The 23,163-nt window shown below is 38.2% G+C and overlaps 1 protein-coding gene across 5 annotated transcripts in view; it reads left to right on the top strand.

Moving 5' to 3' along the window:
- MAP2K5 (mitogen-activated protein kinase kinase 5) overlaps positions 1–23,163 on the top strand; it is a 282,322-nt gene that overhangs the window by 48,600 nt on the left and 210,559 nt on the right. For all 5 annotated transcript variants that reach the window (XM_086322839.1, XM_086322837.1, XM_086322838.1 and 2 more), the window contains exons 5-8: positions 2,187–2,227; positions 3,253–3,320; positions 11,902–11,950; positions 19,076–19,140. In XM_086322839.1, the coding sequence (XP_086178965.1) occupies positions 2,187–2,227; positions 3,253–3,320; positions 11,902–11,950; positions 19,076–19,140 (223 nt within the window). The remainder of the gene's footprint in view (positions 1–2,186; positions 2,228–3,252; positions 3,321–11,901; positions 11,951–19,075; positions 19,141–23,163) is intronic.

Genomic DNA, 23,163 nt, shown 5'->3' with positions numbered 1-23,163 from the left:
TCACTTTCATGCATTGGAGAAGGAAATGGCAACCCACTCCAGTGTTCTTGCCTGGAGAATCCCAGGGATGGGGGAGCCTGGTGGGCTGCCGTCTATGGGGTCGCACAGAGTCGGACACGACTGAAGCGACTTAGCAGTACCAGCAGAGTGTGTATGGGGGTAGTTTGGAGGACTTGATAGGAGTGTGGAGAAAAGTATGTTGTAGGGAGGAGATTCTTAAATGAAAATATGTTAGACATGAGTGTTACATGTAGTCCTAGCACAGAATCTGCTGTTGTTGTTGTATATCTTAGTCTATTAGTCTCCAGTTAACAGAATTAGCCTTCAATGAGAAGAATCTATTACCTTCCAGTACATTATTAAATATAGTTCTTCCATGACACATTTAAGTTTTTTAAAGTGAGACTCAGTCTCCCTGTCTCTGTGGTTTTACTGTTGTATAACTCTTCTTAGTTTTCTACTTTTTTTGCATATTTATCTACATAAAGTATAGACTTTATACAATTTTATTTTTATATAATTTAATATATATAAAAGTTTATATTAGATTTATATGAATTTGGAGTTTATGGAAATTTTTACAGTTAAGAGTGTAGACATTAGGTATGTTACCTGGGTCTACTGAGTTGATGAGAGGCTCTCAGGCCCCATGTTATAAAGAATCTCTAGACTGAGCAAATCATAAAGACAGGAGAAAATGATTCTGTTCTAACAACAGGTCTTCTCATTCCAAGTGGCACAGTTGTGTTGGATAGTAACTTCCCTGCTCAGGACTGAGTGCTCTTTGTAGTTAAAAGATATGTTAACTATTAATAAGCATGAAAATTCCCTGGCTTTACAGTAACTTCTGACTCTACAATTTTAGAAAATTAAGGTTACTGTATTTTTTGAATACTGCTTAGATTTCCAGTTATAAAGATTTAAGAAGCCAATTGAGGAGCAAGGCAGATTTTAAGGTACCAGATAAGAATTGATGCCTGTCTCTAATCCCTTAGTTAGTCACTTCCTTACTAAATGAAGTTTATAAATGCACTGGTACTTCGGAGGAAATGCTCTGAAGCGTTTTCTTAGGAAGTATTAATGGTCCCTAAAGGACCAGGCATCAAGTGTATGTGACTGTTGTTTTGTTCAAAAAGTTAATTTCCATTTTAAGGAAAGAGAATTTGGAGTCTTAATTTTAATGTATTTTAGAAAAACAAATAAAAATGCTTTATTGAGGTGTAGATTTTTTTAAGGAAAATAACATAATAAATTTGAATATGCTTGAAATACACAAAACTAAAGCAACCGATGTGCTTTGTAATTATTACCTACATCATCTTCTTATTTAACAGCTCTATTTCTTGTCAGAAACAGAGGGAAATACATGTACATCTGAGAAAGGAGCAAAAAAAAAAAAAAATCAGATTCATCCTTCCCCAATCAATCAAAATTGACAGCCCCTTAACATATAATACATAGGACACCGTAGTTTTCAGATGGAAGCAGCCTATAACATGGGCATGAAGCTCTTTATTTTTTTAACATCTGATGAAGAAGCGTTTACTGAATTGGAAAAGTGTTGTACTAATCTGTAACTCAAGATGATGTAGAGAAATTAATGTTATTTTTCCTGGTACTGCTTTATCTTTAGACTTAAATATTAATAAATGTCAAGATTTGTAAGAAATGTGACAAAATTAATGATATCTCTGTATTTTAGCAAATTTGACTACTTATTGCTTTGCAAATTAATATTCAAACTTGACTATATCATAGAATCTCTAGCAATCTTTTTGGCATTAAAAGACCCTCCTCCCTCTCCTCTCCAAAAACCCTAGCTATTTTCATTGTAGAGTAAGCGATAGCAGATATACGATGTAATAGAGTGAGGAAAGATTGCAGAAATTTGAATTATGAAAGGAATCTAATCATTTTAGCTCAGTTAACTTGATTTTTATATGTTTTAAGCAGAAATTGGAATTTATATGAGGTGGTGTCAGAAAGCTCTTTGCATTTATAAATGCTCACTCCTGCAAGTTAAAAACCCTGGTTCATAATTCCCACTCTGGGTCTTGGGAGCCACTTTTCAATCATTTCTCTCTGCTAATTTTGGTGTCACCCTCATTTCTTTTTAAACGATTCATTTTGAGCAAATTTGTAAATGGCCCTGATGTGTTCTACAATTTAGTCAATTACTGTTTCAGCCTGCAAGCCTCCTGGGGAACGGAACATACATGGCCTGAAGGTACGAATTTCAATAATTGTTTCAGTAAAGTTAGATGGATTTGTAATGCTGTGTTCCACTTATTGAAATGTCAAATAAAACTGCACTTTCTCAAGCTCTGACAAGCGATCCCTTTTTTTTTTTTTTTTAAATGGGATGTGGAGGGGGAGTCATCTGTAGTATTTGTTCAATATGTGTGTGTGTGTGTATGTGTGTGTGTGTGTGTGTATATATATATATATATATATATATATATATGGGATTTGATCCCAAATTTTTAAAAACCTTTTTATTTTTGGAATTGTTTTGTTGGTCTGTTTTTTCAGGATGATCCTGGCTACTGATCTCCACAAAGATTTATTTGAGTGAAAATATAGACTTCATTTCAGTGATTAATTAAGCACATAAGCATATTGCACACAGAATACCCCCCTCTTCTTTTGACATGTTTATGCTGGAAACATATCTATTTAATGTCCTTTCATTGTTCTGTGTATTTTAAATTCTAGATTTCTGCTTAAGGCTTTACATTTAAAAGAAAAACTGGCTATTGTATTAGACTCAAGTGTTTTATAATTAATTACTTGGACCTCATTTTTCAGTGAATAAGAGACATTCTGCAATATTCTGCCTAGTTTTAGAGCTGGAGGGATATAATAATGTGAGATTCGCTATTGGCCCTTGGATGTATTCTTAATATACTTTTTTGAACACATTGTTTTTTATATAAAACAAAAAGAAACAGTGAACCGAATTTCTTCTCTAGAATTGAATTCAGTTCTAGACAGTGAATGAAAATTTCCCATTTATCTCTTTTTTTCCAGCACTATTTAAATATTTGAATAATGGCAGAAGCAAAGTATTATGTAATATACAGGTTGTACATTTTTTGTAACCTATATACTGAATAGACTCCAACCATGGGTTGGTCTAGCAACAAGCTAATTAACCTTCATAGTGAAATGAGAAATTTGTGGCAAATTATAGGTTAATTAGAACTGTGTCCTCAGAACACAGACTGATCAAGATTCTTTCTTTACTTGTAGGTGAATACCCGGGCTGGACCCTCTCAACACAGCAGCCCAGCCGTCTCAGATTCACTTCCAAGCAATAGGTGAGAGCACGCAAGTAAAATGTGCCCGTAAGCATGAGTATCTACAGAGCTGAGGGTGGGGAAGAGGCTTGTGGGATGACACCTCTTTTCCATGAGACCACAAAAGTGTGTATGTGGCTAAGAAGAAATCTGACTGGTTAAGTAACCCCAGCTTTGGTATTGACTGAAAAGAAAGGACCTCATAGAGAAAGATAAAATTAAACAAGTTGAACTGTTAATTTTGGTCTGTGGAGTGGTTTTCCTTCAGTCTCCAGATTATACAGAACCAGAAAATTCGGTGTCTTTGGCTGTTTCATGCTCTGATGATCTGGTTTTTAGGTTGTATAATACTTATTATCTCTGTCTTCCTTGTCCATCTTTTGGCAGTATGATGTTCCACTGATGCTTCCCCAGAAAGAGACAAGAAAAGAGTAAGGTAGTGAAATTTAAATTGGCCAGCCATGTTGTTCATTTTCGTACCTTTGGTTATATAAGAAATTGAGGTATTTTAGAAGGAAGACAGTTTTCATTAATTCATTCTGATGTTGTCCCAGACTGGGATGGATACTCAAGACTTGAGCCTCTTCAAAGTGTTCTTCTGACAGGCCTGAGAACTTACTTCTAGAAGATGAATGTCCTCAAGTAGACTGACCTGCTTAAGCTGAAAGAAATCTAGGTCATGTTTGTTATACATCCAGTTATTCTGCTAGTAGACATCTTATTTCTATTCCTCTGGTAGATGTCTTATTATTGTGCTTGAAGATGCCACTTGAAGTGGTTGTTCTGTGTGTTTGTGTTCACACTGGTGACTGAAGAGCCATCACAGAGCCAGATCACCCTTCCACTGTGTGCCCTGGTCTTCCTGGGTTTAGGGCAGTACTCAGTGCTGGCAGAGCCCTCATCTGCCGAGATGTAGCTTAGGCTTCTACTTTCCCTTCCATGCCCCTCCTAACCCCCTCCACTCAGATCTTGGTTCTTTTGCAGCTGGGCTTTACTGCAGGTAGAGTCTGTCCTCTTGACTCTTTCTTTGCTCTCCTGTCCCCTCCTCAAAAGTCACTTCCTTAGTTGTTTTTTTTATAGCGTCAGTAGATCTTATCCACAGCTTTCCTGCTGTGAACACACTACTCTTAAAGTGTGTTTCCTATTTAAACAATTTATTCTGTGTTAAAATACATCAACTGGTTTTTCACCAGTGGATCATCTGTCTCCTGGTCCTGAGGGGCAGGTCTTTTAGTCCTCATCCAAGAGCTCGGCCCTGCTCAGCAATGCTCTGAAGCCTCTCTCTTCATGCCTGTTGGGTACGTGAGCCATGGCCCACTGGGTAGAGGCGTGGGGACTGAGGGTCACTTGTTACAGTCCACTCAAAGAGAGCAGGGCCTTTAATCATTACCACTACTTCTTGAAAAAATGATGTTCAGACGGACTATGAGCCTTTGAGTGAAAGCAAGGATTTTTCCTCGTGTTTTAGGTCAAAGTTCATCATGGTATAAAAAGCTGGATGAAGCTGAGAAAGATGGTAAGACAGAAAAGCAGTAGGATAAATTTTCAGTTCTCTCGGGTTTGGTTTTAACCAAAACCGAAGTGAATTAGCTTGGCTTTTAAAAGACTATCATTTATATTCACGAAGTATTATATAATCTTTGATTATATTATATAATCTTTGAGTACTATATAATCTTTGAAGTATTATATAATCTTTTATATAGTAAGAGACTGTCTGATTTAGTGGTTCTCAGCCCTTTATTGCAGCATCTTCCTTTAGGGATATGACAGCTTCCCAGATAGTAATGGTAGTTTGCTCCAAGAGAGATTTTTGTTATGGGAGGAGTGTTGTTGGAGAAGTCCTACAGGTGATTTTAATGTACCACCCTAGGTTGGCCATTTTCTGTGCCCGTGTTGGTAACTAATCAGAAATATTTATTGAGTGCCTCCTAGTTATTTGGTGGTGTCCTACCCACTAGGAATACATTGTGGTCCTTGTCCTCTGAAGTATGCTAATAGGAATATAAGACCACCCTACAGTATGCAAATAATTATACTTTACAATCATTGTTAGGAAGAAAACAAGCAGATTTTAAAGTGAAAGAATTCTGGGCAGGCATGCGTTTAGATTTGAATTGGGTGTCAGAAGTGGGAGGAGAAAAAAAAAAAAAGAAGTGGGAGGAGGCAGTGACATTCCATTTCGGCCTGAAGGATGAGAAGGACCTAGCCACATCCAGAGCCAGAGAAGGGCATTTCAGAGGGGTGGGAGAGCATCAGTGAAGGCCCGGGGGTGGTAAAGGAACTCCATGTGTTTGGAAGGAGGCCAGTTAGGCTGGAACACAGGGAGGGCTGCTGGGCTGGGGGAGGGCATGAAGAGGTGGGAGAGCAGTAGGAGTGACAGGAGAAAAGGATGTGACAGGAGCCAGATCAGGTGTGGCCTGGTGCTGGAGTTTTCCTCTCAGTGTATTGGCAAGCCGTTAGATGACTTTCAGCAGAAAACCACCGTGGCCAGCACTGTGTTTACAGAAGACTCTTGCCTGTGGTGTGGAGCAGGAGAAGGAGAGGCCCCCACCTAATCCAGCCCTCCTTGGGTTCCTGACTCCCCTCTCCTTGCCAAATGGTCGTCCAGGCGCTTCCTAAACATCCCTGTGGCAATACGCCCTTTACTGGCTGAAGTACCTGTTTTATGTTCATGTAGCCAAGTCTCAGCGGAGAAGGCAATGGCACCCCACTCCAGTACTTTTGCCTGGAAAATCCCATGGACAGAGGAGCCTGGTAGGCTTCAGTCCATGGGGTCGCTAGGAGTCGGACATGACTGAACGACTTCACTTTCACTTTTCACTTTCATGCATTGGAGAAGGAAATGGCAACCCACTCCAGTGTTCTTGCCTGGAGAATCCCAGGGACGGTGGAGCCTGGTGGGCTGCCATCTATGGGGTCGCATAGAGTCGGACACGGCTGAAGCGACTTAGCAGCAGCAGCAGCAGCAGCAGCCATGTCTCAGAACATTCTTTTTCATGAGCTGAGCTTTGTGTCCTTTTAGCACCCACTTGTAAAGACTGAAGGAAAGTTATGACCAACCTAGACAGCATATTAAAAAGCAGAGATATTACTTTGCCAACAAAGGTCCATCTAGTCAAGGCTATGGTTTTTCCAGCAGTCACGTACGGATGAGAGAATTGGACTATAAAGAAAGCTGAGCACCGAAGAATTGATGCTTTTGAACTGTGGTGTTGGAGAAGACTCTTGAGAGTCCCTTGGACTGCAAGGAGATCCAACCAGTCCATTTTGAAGGAGATCAGTCCTGGATTTCTTTGGAAGGAATGATGCTAAAGCTGAAACTCCAGTACTTTGGCCACCTCATGACAAGAGTTGACTCACTGGAAAAGACTCTGATGCTGGAGGGATTGGGGAGCAGGAGGAGAAGGGGACGACAAAGGATGAGATGGTTGGATGGCATCACCGACTCGATGGACCTGAGTCTGAGTGAACTCTGGGAGTTGGTGATGGACAGGGAGGCCTGGCGTGCTGTGATTCATGGGCTCACAAAGAGTTAGACATGACTGAGCGACTGAACTGAATTGAACTGTAAAGACTGAGTTTAGCCCTCAGAACAGGGCTGTTCCCTCTTCTAGGTGATGCATCCATCAGTCATCTTCCCGCCAGTCATCTTCCTGCCAAACAATCCCGCCTAGATTTCCTGTCTCAGTAAATTCTCCCACATCCACCTGGATGCAAACTCCAGATGACCTGCCAGGCATCCTTCACTGCTTCCTGGGTCTCCCTTAGCCCCACATCCAGTCAGTCCCTACATTTGTAGGTTCTGCCTTCTGAATCACTGTGAAGCCTGTCTGCTTGCCAGCATCTCTGTTTCTGCAAAGGTGGATCAGGCTCCCTCGACTGTTGCTCCAGCCTCCTGACAGCTCCCCACTGCAGCCCCTCCTCCACGGTGCAGCCAGCGTGACCTTGCTGATGGGTGTTTTGAGCCCCTCATTCCCCACTTTACTGATCCATGTAGCCTTTAGTACGAACTGTAGCTTCCACAGCAGGTAAGCCGTGGACTCCCACACTTGGGTCCTCTGCCCACTCTAGCCCCCTGGCCTGCCGCTCCCCATGCCCCTTCCAGTTGATGCTCCAGCTTTGCTAATGAATACATGGTACCCTTGATGGATCACATTCCCTCTTACTACTGGGCTTTCACATCTGCTGCTGTCTCTTTCCTGTTTCTTCTTCTTTTAATCCACTCCCTCCTTTGCCTTCATCCTGGCTAACCTTGGTTATCTTTCAGGAACAAAGCTGTTGTCTTCTTCTGAAAACTGTCCCTCATTATTGCCCACCTCCTTGTCTATGCCAGGTACCCCTTCTATGAATTCCCATTATCTCCCTGAGCTTGCTTTTACTATAGTGGTTAGCACATTGTATTGTAATCACTTCTGTCCCCCAATAAATTCTGTACTCTTTGAGGGCAGTGATGGTAGCATATTCATCATTTTTTTAAAAAAGATTATTGACATTGATTTACAATGTTGTATTAATTTCTGTATAGTAAAGTGTTAAGATATATATATATACACACATATAGATACTCTTTTTCATATTCTTTTCCATTATGGTTTCAGTAGATAAAGAACATGCGGTACATGTATACAGTGGAATACTACTCAGCCGTTGTTGAACCCTAGTTCCCAGCATGATGTTTCACACATAGGTGATAGTTAGTCAGTGCTGCTTGAATAAATGAGTAGACAGATTCATTTATATTCCCTCTAGGTTTTGTCTCTGAATCAAATTCTCCCAACTCATTCAGCTTTTCTGCTATGTTATTTCTAACATAGCAGAAAGAGTGAAAGACCCTTTCACTCTTCTTTGAATATCTCAGTGTCCCCTTAAAGTGCCATACCCAAGTGACAGTTGTATCACACTTGCATTTTAAAGGCAAAACTAATACAATTATGTAAAGTTTAAAAATAAAATAAAATTTAAAAAATAAATAAATAAAAGAAAAGGAAAAAAATAAATAAAGGATCTTTTTAAAGTGATTTTTAGATAGCTCAAGTCACAGTTACCAGATAAATCACTGAGTCAACTGCGGCACAAAGAAATTGCCAGGATATATAAATGTAATTTTTTACCAGATCAAGTTGGTAGCCAGATATTGGCCTAATGAATGAAATCAGTTTTTTCCTCTGTCACTCTTAAAGCATGAATTGGTCTTTGCCTTAGGTGGATGACTGTTTATTAAATTGAGCTTACGGGACTTCCCTGGTGGTCCGGTGGCTAAGACTCTGAGCTCCCAGTGCAGGGGGTCTGGGTTCAATCTCTGGTCAGGGAACTAGAGATCCCATATGCTACACCTAAGAGTTTGCATGTTGCAACTGAAAGATCCGACATGCTGCAACGAATACCTGGCATAGCCAAATAAATAAATTTTTTTTTAATTGAGCTTACTCATTCACATGATGTTCCTAGGCCATAATTACTGAGTTCAAGTCCCACTGCCAAGCATGGCCTTTCCTGAACATCTTGGCTTTCTCCTATAAAATTAGGATGATTAAATTTTCCATCTATCTACTGCTGGTGTTTAGAAGATTGATGAAGTTGTATTAAGGAATCACTTTTTGTTTCTTGGATGAAAGGTGTTGTGTAAATGCAGTGAATCAAAATGTTATTATTTCAGGTTGCATGACATAATGGAATATCTGTGGAGAAACATTGCCTGGGCATTGTTTGGTTATTTCTGTTTTTATAATAATTGCACATATTAAATTGGGACTATTTATGGGAATATAAGGATCCAAATGTTTTCAAGAAAAAAAAAAGTGTACTTATGTTAGAGAGATAGACTAGAGTGATCTTGAGCAAGGTCTGTACCTTGGGTTTCTCTCTCTATATGTAAGAAGTAACTCCCCCGTACAGGGTATACCCACAGGGGTGTAGTTATTGGGAGCATTAGATCAGAATACTAAGTAATACCATTTAGCACAATGCATGGCACATGCTCATCACTCGGGAAATAGTAGAGTCTGTTGTTTTGTTTTCAGCTGGTCTCATTTTAGGCAGTTATTTTATTTTTTAAATATATTTCAGATTTAGTCCTATTCTGCAGAATTCTTAACTGCTGCTTAGTGCATGAATTCTTAGACTTGGGAGGATGTTATTAAAGTTTAGAATCATTGGTTGAAGACATACTTTATAAAGTCTGGGGAATATAGAGACTAGGGGCCCATAGTTTTCATTTAAGAAATTTAAGAAGTATTTATTTATTTATTTTTAATTTTATTTTATTTTTAAACTTTACAATATTGTATTGGTTTTGCCAAACATCGAAATGAATCCGCCACAGGTATACATGTGTTCCCCATCCTGAACTCTCCTCCCTCCTCCCTCCCCATACCATCCCTCTGGGTCGTCCCAGTGCACCAGCCCCAAGCATCCAGTATTGTGCATCGAACCTGGACTGGCGACTCATTCCATATATGATATTATACGTATTTCAATGCCATTCTCCCAAATCATCCCACCCTCTCCCTCTTCCACAGAGTCCAAAAGACTGTTCTATGCATCAGTGTCTCTTTTGCTGTCTCATATAAGGGTTATTCAAAAAATGGGCCAAAGAACTAAATAGACATTTCTCCAAAGAAGACATACAGATAGCTAACAAATACATGAAAAGATGCTCAACATCGCTCATTATCAGAGAAATGCAAATCAAAACCACTATGAGGTACCATTTCACGCCAGTCAGAATGGCTGCAATCCAAAAGTCTATAAGCAATAAATGCTGGAGAGGGTGTGGAGAAAAGGGAACCCTCTTACACTGTTGGTGGGAATGCAAACTAGTACAGCCACTATGGAGAACAGTGTGGAGATTCCTTAAAAAACTGGAAATAGAACTGCCTTATGATTCAGCAATCCCACTGCTGGGCATACACACTGAGGAAACCAGAAGGGAAAGAGACATGTGTATCCCAGTGTTCATCGCAGCACTGTTTATAATAGCCAGGACATGGAAGCAACCTAGATGTCCATCAGCAGATGAATGGATAAGAAAGCTGTGGTATATATACACAATGGAGTATTACTCAGCCATTAAAAAGAATACATTTGAATCAGTTCTAATGAGGTGGATGAAACTGGAGCCTATTATACAGAGTGAAGTAAGCCAGAAAGAAAAACACCAATACAGTATACTAACGCATATGTAAGAAGTATTTATTAAGAAAAGTAATTATAACTTGGAATGGTGAGTGTGGCCAAACTTGAAGTCTGAGGTTTTCTCAAATATAACTTATTAAGGGTAACAAATGAATGTGTGTGAGTGTGTGTGTGTGTGTGTGTGTGTGTACTACTGCTGCTGCTGCTAAGTCACTTCAGTTGTGTATGACTCTGTGTGACACCCTAGATGGCAGCCCACCAGGCTCCCCTGTCCCTGGGATTCTCCAGGCAAGAACACTGGAGTGAGTTGCCATTTACAACTAGAGTAATGACCACCATTTATCAAACACTTAGTATGTGTCAAGTCACTGGGCTAGGCTCAAGGGTGGGAAGGAAATGGAATATGTAGAGACGTGAGTAAGATGCGGTCTCTGTTCTCAGAGAGCTTCCAGTCTTGGGAATGGGTGTGGAGGAAAGAAAGACATCTACAGATAACTACCAAAGGGAAGAGTTAATTTGGCAGATGGGGAGAGGGTTAGAGTAGATAGATTAAGGATAGAGTTAACAAGCTTTAAATTTCAATTAGAACATTGATGGGAAAAGGTACCATTTTATACACCCCTCTACTAATTAAGTGAATGTGTACAGGTGTAACTCAGTGTGAAGCTAGAAGGAATTCTTAGCATCCTTTGGCCACTTTCCCTCATATAAATTTTTACATAGTCATATATGTCCAGAGAAGAACATTTCCATATTTCTTACGTAATTCTGGAAACTGACACTCATACCTGTGGGAGAAGAAAGGAAAGAGAAAGCAGCTAAAATTGATTTGATGCCTACTGTGTACAGAACCCAGTGCTAGGCTTTTTGTCATATTTAATCTTCTTGGTTGCACTATGACATTGATATTTCCCCCACTTTATAGAAAGAGGAAATTGAGATTTAGAGAGGCTAAGTATCTTGTTCCAGAGCACACAGTGAGTAAATACTGCGATTATTTCTGCCACACATTTGCTTCTCAGGAAGCTGCATTGTAACTCTTAACTATAATAAAAAATCAGAACTTAAATTATTTTATCTCTTTGAAGTTCTGTAGTCTTTGGTGTGAACATTCTAAGAGTGCATTCTCAAGTGCTTGGTAGTGCTCAGCATAAAATAGCCACTGGAAGGCTACCCCGAAACAGCAGAACTAATAGCAAGGAGAGGTCTCTGAAGTAGTCTGTGCCGCAGTCTAGCTTCATTATTATAGCAGACTTCTGTATCGCTTTAGATTACTGACGGGCTTCAGTCTCTTACTGATGCCTTTGGCTAGTTACTTTAGAAAATATTTTACGTAGGGATAAGGATGTAAAAAGTGTAGTCTATGTCTACACCTAAAGCAAAAGTGTATTTTAGTCTAGAACATTCAGTGTTGTTCAGAGTTGTTAATGAATTTGCTATTAAAAACTATGCCTTTTGTTTTCAGCTTAAAGAAGTCTTCTGCCGAACTGAAAAAAATATTAGCCAATGGCCAGGTAGGTTTCATTACAGATTAAGATTTTCTGATAGTAGTAACTTAGTGCTGTCCAGGTTTTTTTTTAATCCATAAACTTAATAAACAGATAAAGGGTCTGTATATTTCTTCTTGTCATAAATGAATTACATGGCTTAATTTGATTGGCAGAACAATTTGCAGCACGTTTTTCAAACTGTGCTAATGGGTTTCACTCCCAGCAGATTGAAGTACCATGCACACACCCTGCTGCCAGCTCAGGGTAAAAAAAGTTAATCAGTTCTGAACAAGTGTGTCAACCCATGGGTTGTTGAAATGGCCCTGTGTCCTGAGGTGACTGTTTCTTTCATTATCTTTAGGGAGAAAAAGAAAAACTGTTAACTTTCTCACCTTAGTTCCTTCTTTTGTCCTGAAACTAACACTGGCTTTTTAGAGGAACGGAGTCACAACAGACCTTTGCCATTTAAAATTCCTGGCCTTCAGGAACCCTCAGTTTGTCCAGTTGACTGGTCATCGAAAGCAGAATGACCTCCTCCCTTCAGTGAGGGACAAACGGGCCTGCAGGCCAGTTATTTCTCACTAATTTTGATCCAAGTAAATGGACACATCTGAAATAGTATAGTGCTTTTAAACATACACTGGTAAATTAAGCTACCTACAGGGTCCTCGATTCTTCAATAGCAACATAAATGCGCTTTAATGTTTGTTATAGAGGAAGCCCTTTGATAGCCTTGGAGGCAAGCGCCTGTCCATTGCGATCAAGCCTGCCTATTAGGCTCTATTGACTGAGACATCTGTGTCACCGCAAATAAAAGACTCTTATTGATTTTCTTAACTGCTGTTCACTTCCCGTCCATGTTTCGAAGGCTGAAATCTTAATTATCTCAGATGCTTATTCAGTGCCTTCACATGCTGACCTCTCCAAGCCTCATTGGCATTTCATGAATCAAGTGCTTGTAGTGGAGGATGTCAAGAAGACAAAGCTGGGTCCCCATGCTTGTCCTTTAATATCACCTGTAACTTGGTGGCCTGATAGATGTGTGTGCCTTAACGTGATGCCTGTATGGTGGTACTTCTGGAAACCTTACTTATTTAGCATGTAATCTCTTGAATGTAGTTAGAAAAAGTAAATTGATTTGGTTTTGACATCTCATTGTCATCCAGAGTGTGTGAATTCTAGTCCTTAACTATTCAGTGTACAGCTACGGAGAATCTGGTGGTGTATGTATAATCTTATTGGTGCCCAAATTTTAGATCATGTTTATCTAATAGTACTTTTAACTTGAAGCAGCCAAAGTCTTTGTTTCGGTTGAGGTCCACATATATATCCCTCTAGTGCCCTGCACGTTTTCAGACACACAAAACAAAACCTGACTAAAAGCTGAAATACTGAACCTAGGGTCTTTATGTATCTCCAACATGTTTGCATTCTAGTTACTAACTGTAACTTATGAGTTACTTGTGTTCTTCAGCTGGAAAATATATTTCAAAATTGACATAAATTAAGAAGCTTTAACTACATTTGTTCAACCCAGGCAATGGAAAATAACCTGTCATAGATTCTTTCAAAAATGAAAAACAGTTTATTTCCAGGGCAAAAAAAAAAATAACATTCTGAAATGTTCCTAGTATTCTGAATCTAATGCCATAAATATCTTAGTGCCCTCAGTTAGGAGATTCTCTTTGGTGGAGAATTGTCACGGCAATGATTTTTGACACTTAAAGATTGTTTATTGCTTTCCCTGGGGAATGTGATAGCCCCATGTTAAACAGCATGGCATTTCCTTACTTTTAAGGATTAGCCATTTTACATTTACTTTTATTCACAAAACAAAACAAAGAACTCCCACCTTTGGAGGTCTTCGAAATATCTCCTCCTCCTTTTAATTCCTCAGTCCTTGGTACTATCAGGTAAGTAAAGAATGAGCGAGATTGCATTGCAGTGAGGTAACATGTTCCATTGTGGCGTCAATAAATTTCTGGGCTGAACACTGACACCACTTGCTATGGAAGATGTAAGTCACATTTAACGATACTTTAACACTTAAGCATAGTTTTTTATTTTAGTGGTTTATGCTCTCAAGCATTAATAATGATTTGCCTTTCCACTAGCCTCCACTTAGATTTAATAAGGAATTCATATTAATCATTAAAAGAAAGGGACATGATTCTTCAAGATAATCAAATATTGACAGGTTAGAAATAGCTTTCTGCCTGGGTTCATTGATATAGGTTATGTGATATAAATATTTATTTCTTTTCTGTCACTCAGAGTAAATGCCACCAATTGATTCAGCATTGATATAGTGTCAACAGTTCATAAGAAACATTTGACTGGCTTGTGTTTTCCGATTAGTCTCTGCTGTATAAAGTGGGATTTACTAAATCTCTCCAATTGTCTGCTCATAGAGTGTGACTGCTTTCTGAAACCATTATTGCTTCGATTTGTGAAGCGAAGGTCTGGTGATAGGACTGGTTTCTGTCAGACCTTTACATATAAAAGTAGGATTAATTGAGCATTTTTGTTTTAATGATTTATAAGCGATAGGTACTGATTCTTCTTAATACAGGCAGACAGTAAACAAAGAATATTTTCTTTGTTGATCCATAATTGAATTCCATTTCATTTTCCTCATTAATTTCATTAATATTATATTAAATCAAACATTTTTTAGGAAGTTTAACATTTAGTCATTGGAATGAAGGCATTGTTTTTCTGTAATCACTTTATGATGGAGGGTTCCTTTTTTTTCCTGCTTGAAAAAAATTCATAAGGTATTTTTGGCATGTTTTATTGAGTGCTATAAGTCAGTACCACTGATGTGTTTTCTGGATGTGTTTCTCCCACTTCAGTTGTAGTGCAGTATCATCTGTTTAACATTGGCCCTTGATTTGAAACTGATTAGAAATGGCCCAGTGGGTCAATTTAAAGGATTAAAAAAGTGCAGTTACCCCAGGGATGTATGACTTTGACCTTTGCATCTCTAAAGTTGTCTTTCCTCGGTTTTTTTAAAATTTGTAGGAGAGAGTGACAGTGTTTTCTGTTCCTAATTACTCAAGTATAAATGTACTGTGAAGTCAGAAATCTAGAAATAATTCTAATCCTGCTACGTTTGACTGTTTTGTGGACTTCAGATACCTTTAAAAAACTTCCTGTGTTTAGGAGAAAAAAAAAAAAAAAGGAGGAAGAAAAATAGTATTCAACATAAAATTAGCTTTAAAAACTGTCCTATTACCAATATATAAAACACTTAGATTCTTCCAGTTCATCTTATGTCTGACCTAAATGTGGATGAGAGTGTGTGTGTCCAGACGGCACGACCGCTCATCTCCCCACACCAGCAAAACCTTCCCGAAGCCCTTCCTGGCGCCCCCCACCCCCCGCCTCTCTTTCAGCAGCAGCAGAGCCCAGTGCCACTCATGTCTCTCAGGTCATTTGCCAGCATGGCAGTTGACACATAATTGTAACTCTCAGGATTTTTTTTTCTTCTTCCTCCCTCACATCTGTTATTCTGCCTTTTATTTGCCCTTTTTTTTTTTTTTTTTTAGTTGAAACAAGGAAACTGACTAATACTGAAAAGTTATTTGGTATCTTTAATTGTATAAAAACTTTCTTTTACCTCTTATTTAAAGAGCTATGCGATTTCTCTTCTTAAAAACAAACATTGTAGTTGATGAAATTGCTTTTAACTTTTGAGTGCCCTTCAGTTGGTTATTTTCCTTTCTATGGGCCAGTGACCATTGATGGAGAGGCTGTCCCTCCATACTTACCCATGAGATCACCTGAGATCGCAGAGCAGAGTATCCTGAAAGACTCAGTTCTCACCTTGACTAGTTACGTGACACAAATGAATTGGGTTATAAACTTAAAATGTTGTAAAAATATGTGATTTTTATGTTACCTGATCTCAACTATAATATTTAAATACTGTACTTTGTAGGCTTATAAATCCCACTTTTGTATCATGAGCACTGTGCCTAAGTTTCATTTTAGAAAAGTTGAATTAATATGCTTTTCTAAACTAAAAAAGCAGATATGTTGTTAGCTATTTGTTTATTCCTTTAATGATTGTTTCATATTTAAGATCAATTAAAGTAACCCATTTTGATCAGAGATACACAATTCTTAAATTTTGTTGTAATCAGTTCATAAGCTTGACCCTAATAGTTTTCCTTTTTAAAACTTTTCTGACATGATTAATACTTACATAATCTATAAAAATTAGAAGGTTCCCATAGGCAAAAAGTGGAGAAGGCAATGGCACCCCACTCCAGTACTCTTGCCTAGAAAATCCCATGGACGGAGGAGCCTGGTGGGCTGCAGTCCATGAGGTCGCTAAGAGTCGGACACGACTGAGCGACTTCACTTTCACTTTTCACTTTCATGCATTGGAGAAAGAAATGGCAACCCACTCCAGTGTTCTTGCGTGGAGAATCCCAGGGACAGGGGAGCCTGGTGGGCTGCCGTCCATGGAGTCGCACAGAGTCGGACACGACTGAAGCGACTTAGCAGCAGCAGGATAGGCAAAAAGATCTGATATTTTTAAATAGAAAAATCTACCAGTCTATTTACAGTCTAGGCAGATTTCTATATAAAACTTTAAAACATTGTAGAAACACTTAATTTTTTATGGATACTGTTTTTTGAGTGACATCGTTCTAGAACTTATTCTTTAAAACCATTTTTATCTTTATGATACTCTTACAATCTTACTCATTATCTGAGGGACTCCAAATTTCCACCCTTGAATTTGCCTAAACGTTGTATTGGCACGCGCATAACACTTGTCTGTGCACACACACCCCTACACCCTGTATAGCATCCATAACATCCCCATATCGCTGAAGCTTTCAGCTTAGCCCCTGCCTTTTTTCTGTCTACCACTCCTGGTTAAGTTAGAGTGCTAGGTGGGTGACTGCTCCACTTTTCTTTTCAGCCTAGGGGTTTTAGGTAAAAAAAGACTGATGTTGGGATTATAATGGCTGAAGCTACTTAGAGACCTACGCCTTTGCCTTTTCTGCCTCCAGCAAAATATCACAAAATCAAGCCCCCTCTAAAGTCCTAGGTCTCTCACAGTATGTTATTGGAATGTGTAATATCACTGAGTCTTGATATTTATATTTTTCCAAGAGGAAACTACTGTTCCTTTTACCTGGAAAGTTCTGATGGTGTGGGGTAGATGGAGGGGATGTAATCGGACTGTGACCTCTCTAGGGCCCAGATCCTATAGCTGCATCCAGCTTACCCTTAAACCTCTTTGCTACCAATTCAGAATTTGTGGACGTTGAATGAACTTTCTCCTAGAAATTTACTTCAGGCCGTGATGAGGATACAGATTGTTCAGCAAGTTACTAGTACAAATTAGGTTGTTGCAGTCATGTTTAGGAAGTTGCAGTCATGTTTGAGGAATGTTTTCAAGAAAGTAGCCTATTTGTACCCACCAATATATACTGATATTTACATACATAAATATTACATATTTTATACTGTTTGATCAAGGTAAACCCAGTAGCAACTCTGCTAGTTTGTTTAGCATCTCAAGTTACTTTATGTGCAATTTCATGCTGCTTTGAAATTTGTCATTTGGTCCAGAATAATGAGATTTTCTTTTCTTCATGCCACATTTTATATAGGTTGAAATAGGTTTTATTTTCTGTGTTAGTGGTTTAAAGGAAATGAAGAAAAGAATTTCCCTCAAATAGAAAAATTTTTGCCAATTTTTATGACTCATCTGTCATTTTGCCTCTGACCCTAAATGTAGTAATTAGCTGGTTGCAAATTACATCAGTTAGGTTGTACTACAATTAAATCAGGTGCTTAGATTGGCCTTTATACATTAATCTGTCAATATTCTTTTACAGTGTGGCAGAATGGCTTGGAAAGGAAGCTGAAATTCCACTGTATTCCTAATTATCACAGCTCTCTGAAGCTTCACCCTCAGAAATGTATAGAAGAAAAATATTTCCCTTGATAAATGGAGCCTTGTTTTATTCCACTGGTGAAAGTTTAGAGTAGAGCAAAATATTTAAAGCTTTACTATAATGGTCTGAAAGCAAACTATTTTTTTTCCAGGTGATACTGAATTAAAAACTCCATCTATTTTTTGCCCATGCAAGGCAGTGCAATTCCCTGGAAATTGATTTTTTTTTCAGGGCTTACTATGGCTTTTCCCAAGCTTTAGCTATATGGAAAATAACACTTTATTGAATCCACTTAGTGAATAAAGTTGGCAGTTAATTTTTAAGCAACTGGACCAGTGTATAGAAAATTACTGAATTCCTTAAATAGAATCTGACTAGTCTTAAAGTCATTTGATAAATAATTACTTAGGGAGTTGTTTCAAACTCTAAAACATTATATTGTGGGTACTAAAATAATTTCACTTCTATTCACTATACAAATGAGAGTAGTATTTGTGGTATAACAGTTTTATAGGATCTGGGAAAATGTACGTGTTGCTTTATATAATGGATTAGAAAAATGACTTTAGTTTATACTAATCACATGCTTACTTGCTTTCCTTTTAGGCATTATAACATTTTACTATATGTGCCTTTTAAAGTGCATCGATTTGGCACTTTTCCATAAGATTTCTACCCAGCTATTGCTGGGTACTAATTTATCATTTCCCCCCAAAAAAGCAGTGTCAACTCTAGGAAAATCATTAGCATTATTCAGTTAGTTTGTTTAATGTTAATTAGAGGGTCACTTGAGTTTTCAGGGGCTGATGTATTTACAGATTGTGCATTGGATTACTAGTGGGGGGTGTGTGTGTGTCTTGCCAAGTCTGACTTTGGTTATGTGCAGTGCTGTTTGGCAGCGGTTATTGTAGTGCTGGAGACCGTTCTTATCGGTATCTCTGACCTGACCCTTTTGAGCTATGTTATATCATTCCATTTTGACACCTTTTATCAAACTTTAATGAAATGACCCAGGCAAACAAATTGTCATTAAACTTTCCATCACTTTGTCCCTTGGTATCGTCTTTTATAAATTGGACAGCAAATGTTGTATTGATCTTCTCGTTCTTGCAGCTGAACTTGAAATGACCCAGACTGCTTGTTGTTTATGGCCCAGAGTTGCTTTTCCTTGACATTTCCATCCACAGCATGACACCCTTTTTGTTTTTCTTTCTTTCTTGTGGAGATGAATGAACAAGACATACGGTATCGAGACACTCTTGGTCATGGCAACGGCGGCACAGTCTACAAGTGAGTAGTCAATTTTGTTTAAACTTTCTCTCCACTTTTGCCAAATGTGGGTATCCAAGTTCTCCATGGCAAAGATTTTTAAATGACTACCAGCACTTAGATTTTATTTCCACATGTGACTCCAAAATTCTGTAAGGCATCTATTTTCTCAGAAATTGCTTGGAAAAGTGCATTTATATTGCCTTTTTAGTATTTCTGAGTCTGCATCTCTCCTGGGTGAGCATTTAATAGTCCACCATTAGCAAATATACCTTTAACTGGCCTGAAGTTTAATGCATTTTTTTTTTCACTCTTTTAACACCATTTTTTTTTTTAACTTGCTAGCACCCTATGCTAGTCCCCTGCCTGTTTACACCTATGCCCAGTGGAAGACAACCCTTATAAATACCATTGCTTTGCCCTGTGTCGACACTTAGTTATTAAAAAGCCTCTTCCTGTTGTGTTTCCTTCTCTCCTCGCCCTACACCCCTGAGAGAATTTCTACACATTGATGAATATGTTAAGTTATAAAATTCTCCCAAATTCTGGTTGCAGTGATCTTAGCCTAAAGGAGTGTTCATTTTCATATTAAAAAATGCTAACCGTAAAAAATACTTCTCTCGACAGGGAAGTCTTTCTCATGCAGTAGTGCAAAGTTTAAACTACATAATGTAATATCTGGTACTTAATAGTCTGCAATGATGTATGAAAAATATTCCACTAGGAATTAAAAAATCCATATTCTGTAAGAAAGCCCTGAGGGAGTAATAAAGCTTTCCTCCAGAGAGCTGTTTTCCATATATACACTACCCCTGCATCACATTATAATTGTGTTTTTACCTTAGATATTTTACTATTGATATTAATATATATTTTCAAAGTTGTAAAATAATTAATTTATGTTTTTATTGGTTCCTGATTTTCTTAGAATTTTGAGTTCTTACTAACCATGTCTGAATATAGCTAAAAATTTCCCTGTTGCCCTTGAACATGAAAGGTCGCATCCTAAAATTCCAGAATATCCTCAACTCAGATGCCACCTTGGCATAGAATTAGATTTCTCAGGTTAGAAGCTCCTTCAAAGTTATCTGATCTAGTTCCCTCCCTAGGGCTTTGATCCTCTCTGTAGGTGGAGCCAGGAAATGTCCTTTCTCCTAAAGTCTTGAACATAGTCCTTTAAGAACATATGTTTACATATTTGGATGGTTTTTTCCTATAGATGACTGAGTATGGCAAGTAGTTGGTCTGAATGTTAATTGCTTCCACTAGGCTAATTCAGATAATTAAATAATAACACATTTTTTTCACAATCCTTGGGTCTTACCCTCTTGCCCTTAAAATGTGTGATGCCTAATTTGCCTAAAGAATTTGAGGCTACCATTGTCCTTTCCTGGATCTGTACTATCATTCCTTCCCACGCAGCCCCTAGTACTACATAAATAGCATTTCTTCATCCTGGTCTTCTCGCTCTTATCTGACTTGACTTTATACCCTGTCCTGAAGGTTCTTGGGTTCAGGTACCATTAGAAATAAGAAGGAACATGTATACTCAAATTGCTTCTCTTGAGTTCCCTAAAGGGAGCAGTTTTCAAAGTCTCAGCCTTTCTTCTTCTTAATGCTTTTATGCTAATGTTCAGGTGTAATAAAACAGAAAAGTTTTCTAGCAACTCTTTGAATGCCTTTTATCGGCTTCGAATAGAATCCAAACACATTTCTTTAGACTTCTAACCTACTTACTTGTGCTGTTTCACCAAATGTTTGACTCTTGAGCGTGTTAATATTTTTAAATTAAACTGTTGTGAATTTACTGTCCTGGTTTATTCTAGAGAGGAGAAAACATAAGACCAAACCCCAGCAGATAATTTTTATTGGAAATAATATTCTATGTGTTAAAATTTTAATCTTTTATCTTAAAACAGGTTTATAAGGGGAGAGGGCATACAGGGAAGTAGAAATAACATGCTCATCCAGCAAGGGAAAATTACAGCATAAAATTATGTTAGTGTTGTTTTTCTTTAACTGTTATCCTTAATTGTAGTAAAAACATAAAAATTACCATCTCAACCATTTGTAAGTCTACAGTTCAGTGGCATTAAGTACGTTCACATTATTGTGTAACCATCAACACTGTCCATCTGCACAACTTTTTTGTCTTGCAAATAATTTCCCATTTGCCTGGCTAATGTTTTTAGCTAAGAAGCATGGCTAGAAGTTTTCTTTTTATTAGAGTCACAGTATCCAAGGGAGGGTCCTTAGCACGAGTTCTTTAATTTGCTAGGATGCCACAGTGACATTAGCAACTTCTCCTGGGTTTATTTAGTTGGCTTTCATTGCTTATGCTCAAAACACTTTGTAAGATTCAGTATGTTTTTGACAGTGGTTGTCGTTATGGAGGGTGAGTGGCGGTGTCATGATCATTTCAGTACTTTATGTCGTAGATTTCTTATGAAAAGAAGACATTTCACTTATTGCCTAGGTGATTCTTAAGGAGAGAGAACATGAAGATATAAAATTACATAACCACTTGTCGTTGATCAGTTCAGTTCAGTCATGTCCAACTCTTTTCGACCCCATGGACTGTAGCATGCCAGGCTTCCCTGTCCGTCTCAAGCTCATGTCCATTGCGTCATTGATCATTGATCATTGTCATTGATCATTGGTCTTCATTTCTGTCTGGACTTCAGTTTGTGGTGTTCTCCTATTTCTGGCTTTTAGTTCAGCACAAAGAAATGGTATAATCATCAAGAAATGGAAAGCCACTTTACTAAAGTCTCTATAAAACTGAGTGTTTGATGTGTTATGATTGACTTTCTCCTATACTAAGTTTACCTTAATGGTGTTGACTATAAAAACTGTGATTTTTCAAACAAAAATGATTACATTACAGGCTATGCTACATAAACTAGATGAAGAAAATATTGGAAAATCCACTCATTGGTAACAAAACTGCCTAATGGGCCTATTTATTTTTTTTCTTATAAAGAATAATAAAGCTAATAAATGTGAAGCAAAAGTTGATATTTCAGTCTTATTTGCTCCACTTGAGATGTTGTGAATTTTAAGGGATACGATGTTGTGTAACTACAATATATGTTATTTAATAGTTGATCACATTTTCATCCTTTAAGTTTGGGTATTCTCCTCAGTTATACAGTATGAAATTCTGGGCCTATATATTTGAACCAAATGCGGATTCTGTGTATAGCCCCCTGCTGAACTCATGATAGCAATCCAGCCAGGTAATTGTAAATTGTGGTATCTCTTGGATTATTAGTTTGGATGAAATGGATCAATTCTAAGAGAAAGAATTATTTAGGAAAAGTAAATAAATGTACTTTAACTGCTTCATTTCCAAAAGTACAAGTTGCTCCAAAAAATAAATCAGGAAGCACATATGTACTATTCCCTTCTGATAGATTCACAATAAATTCTGAAAGCTTAGAGGAAGTAGAAAACAGTATGTGTTGTGGTTAAGTATAGGGACTCTGAGTTTGAATTCTGCATCTGCCACTAACCAGCTTGTGTGATGTTGGGAAAGTTACATAGTGTCTTCTATCTCAGTTTCCCTATGCTTAAAATGGGGATAATACTAATACCTGTCTTACAAAAGTGGGCTTCCCAGGTGGCTCAGTGGTAAAGATTCTGCCTGCCAATGCAGGAGACGCAGGAGACATGGATTCAATCCTTGGGTTGGGAAGATTCCCTGGAGGAGGAAATGGCAACCTACTCCAGTACTCTTGCCTGGAGAATCCCCATGGACAGAGGAGTCTGGTGGGCTATAGTCCATGGGGTCACAAGGAGTTGGACAGGACTTAGCAACTGAGTACACGTCGTACAAAATTACTGTGAGGTTAAATCACATGTTCCATAAAAAAGGCTAAGTACTGTGTCTGACACTGAATGTTCATGATTCTTACATGAACTTACTACTGTTCATGATAGAAATGAACAATGATAGAAAGAGCATTAATCCCTGGGCTTTCTATGCTTACTTGGCCATGGGATTCTTTTCTTGAGAAAGATCTGTAAATATCTCACAGAATT

Source organism: Bos grunniens, chromosome 10, assembly GCF_055505025.1.
Source record: "Bos grunniens cultivar Pamir isolate PY7600 chromosome 10, Bosgru_T2T1.0, whole genome shotgun sequence".
In the NCBI taxonomy this organism is placed as follows: Eukaryota; Metazoa; Chordata; class Mammalia; order Artiodactyla; family Bovidae; genus Bos; species Bos grunniens.
Note: the sequence above shows the minus strand (reverse complement) of the source record. Positions and strands in the feature narration are given on the sequence as shown.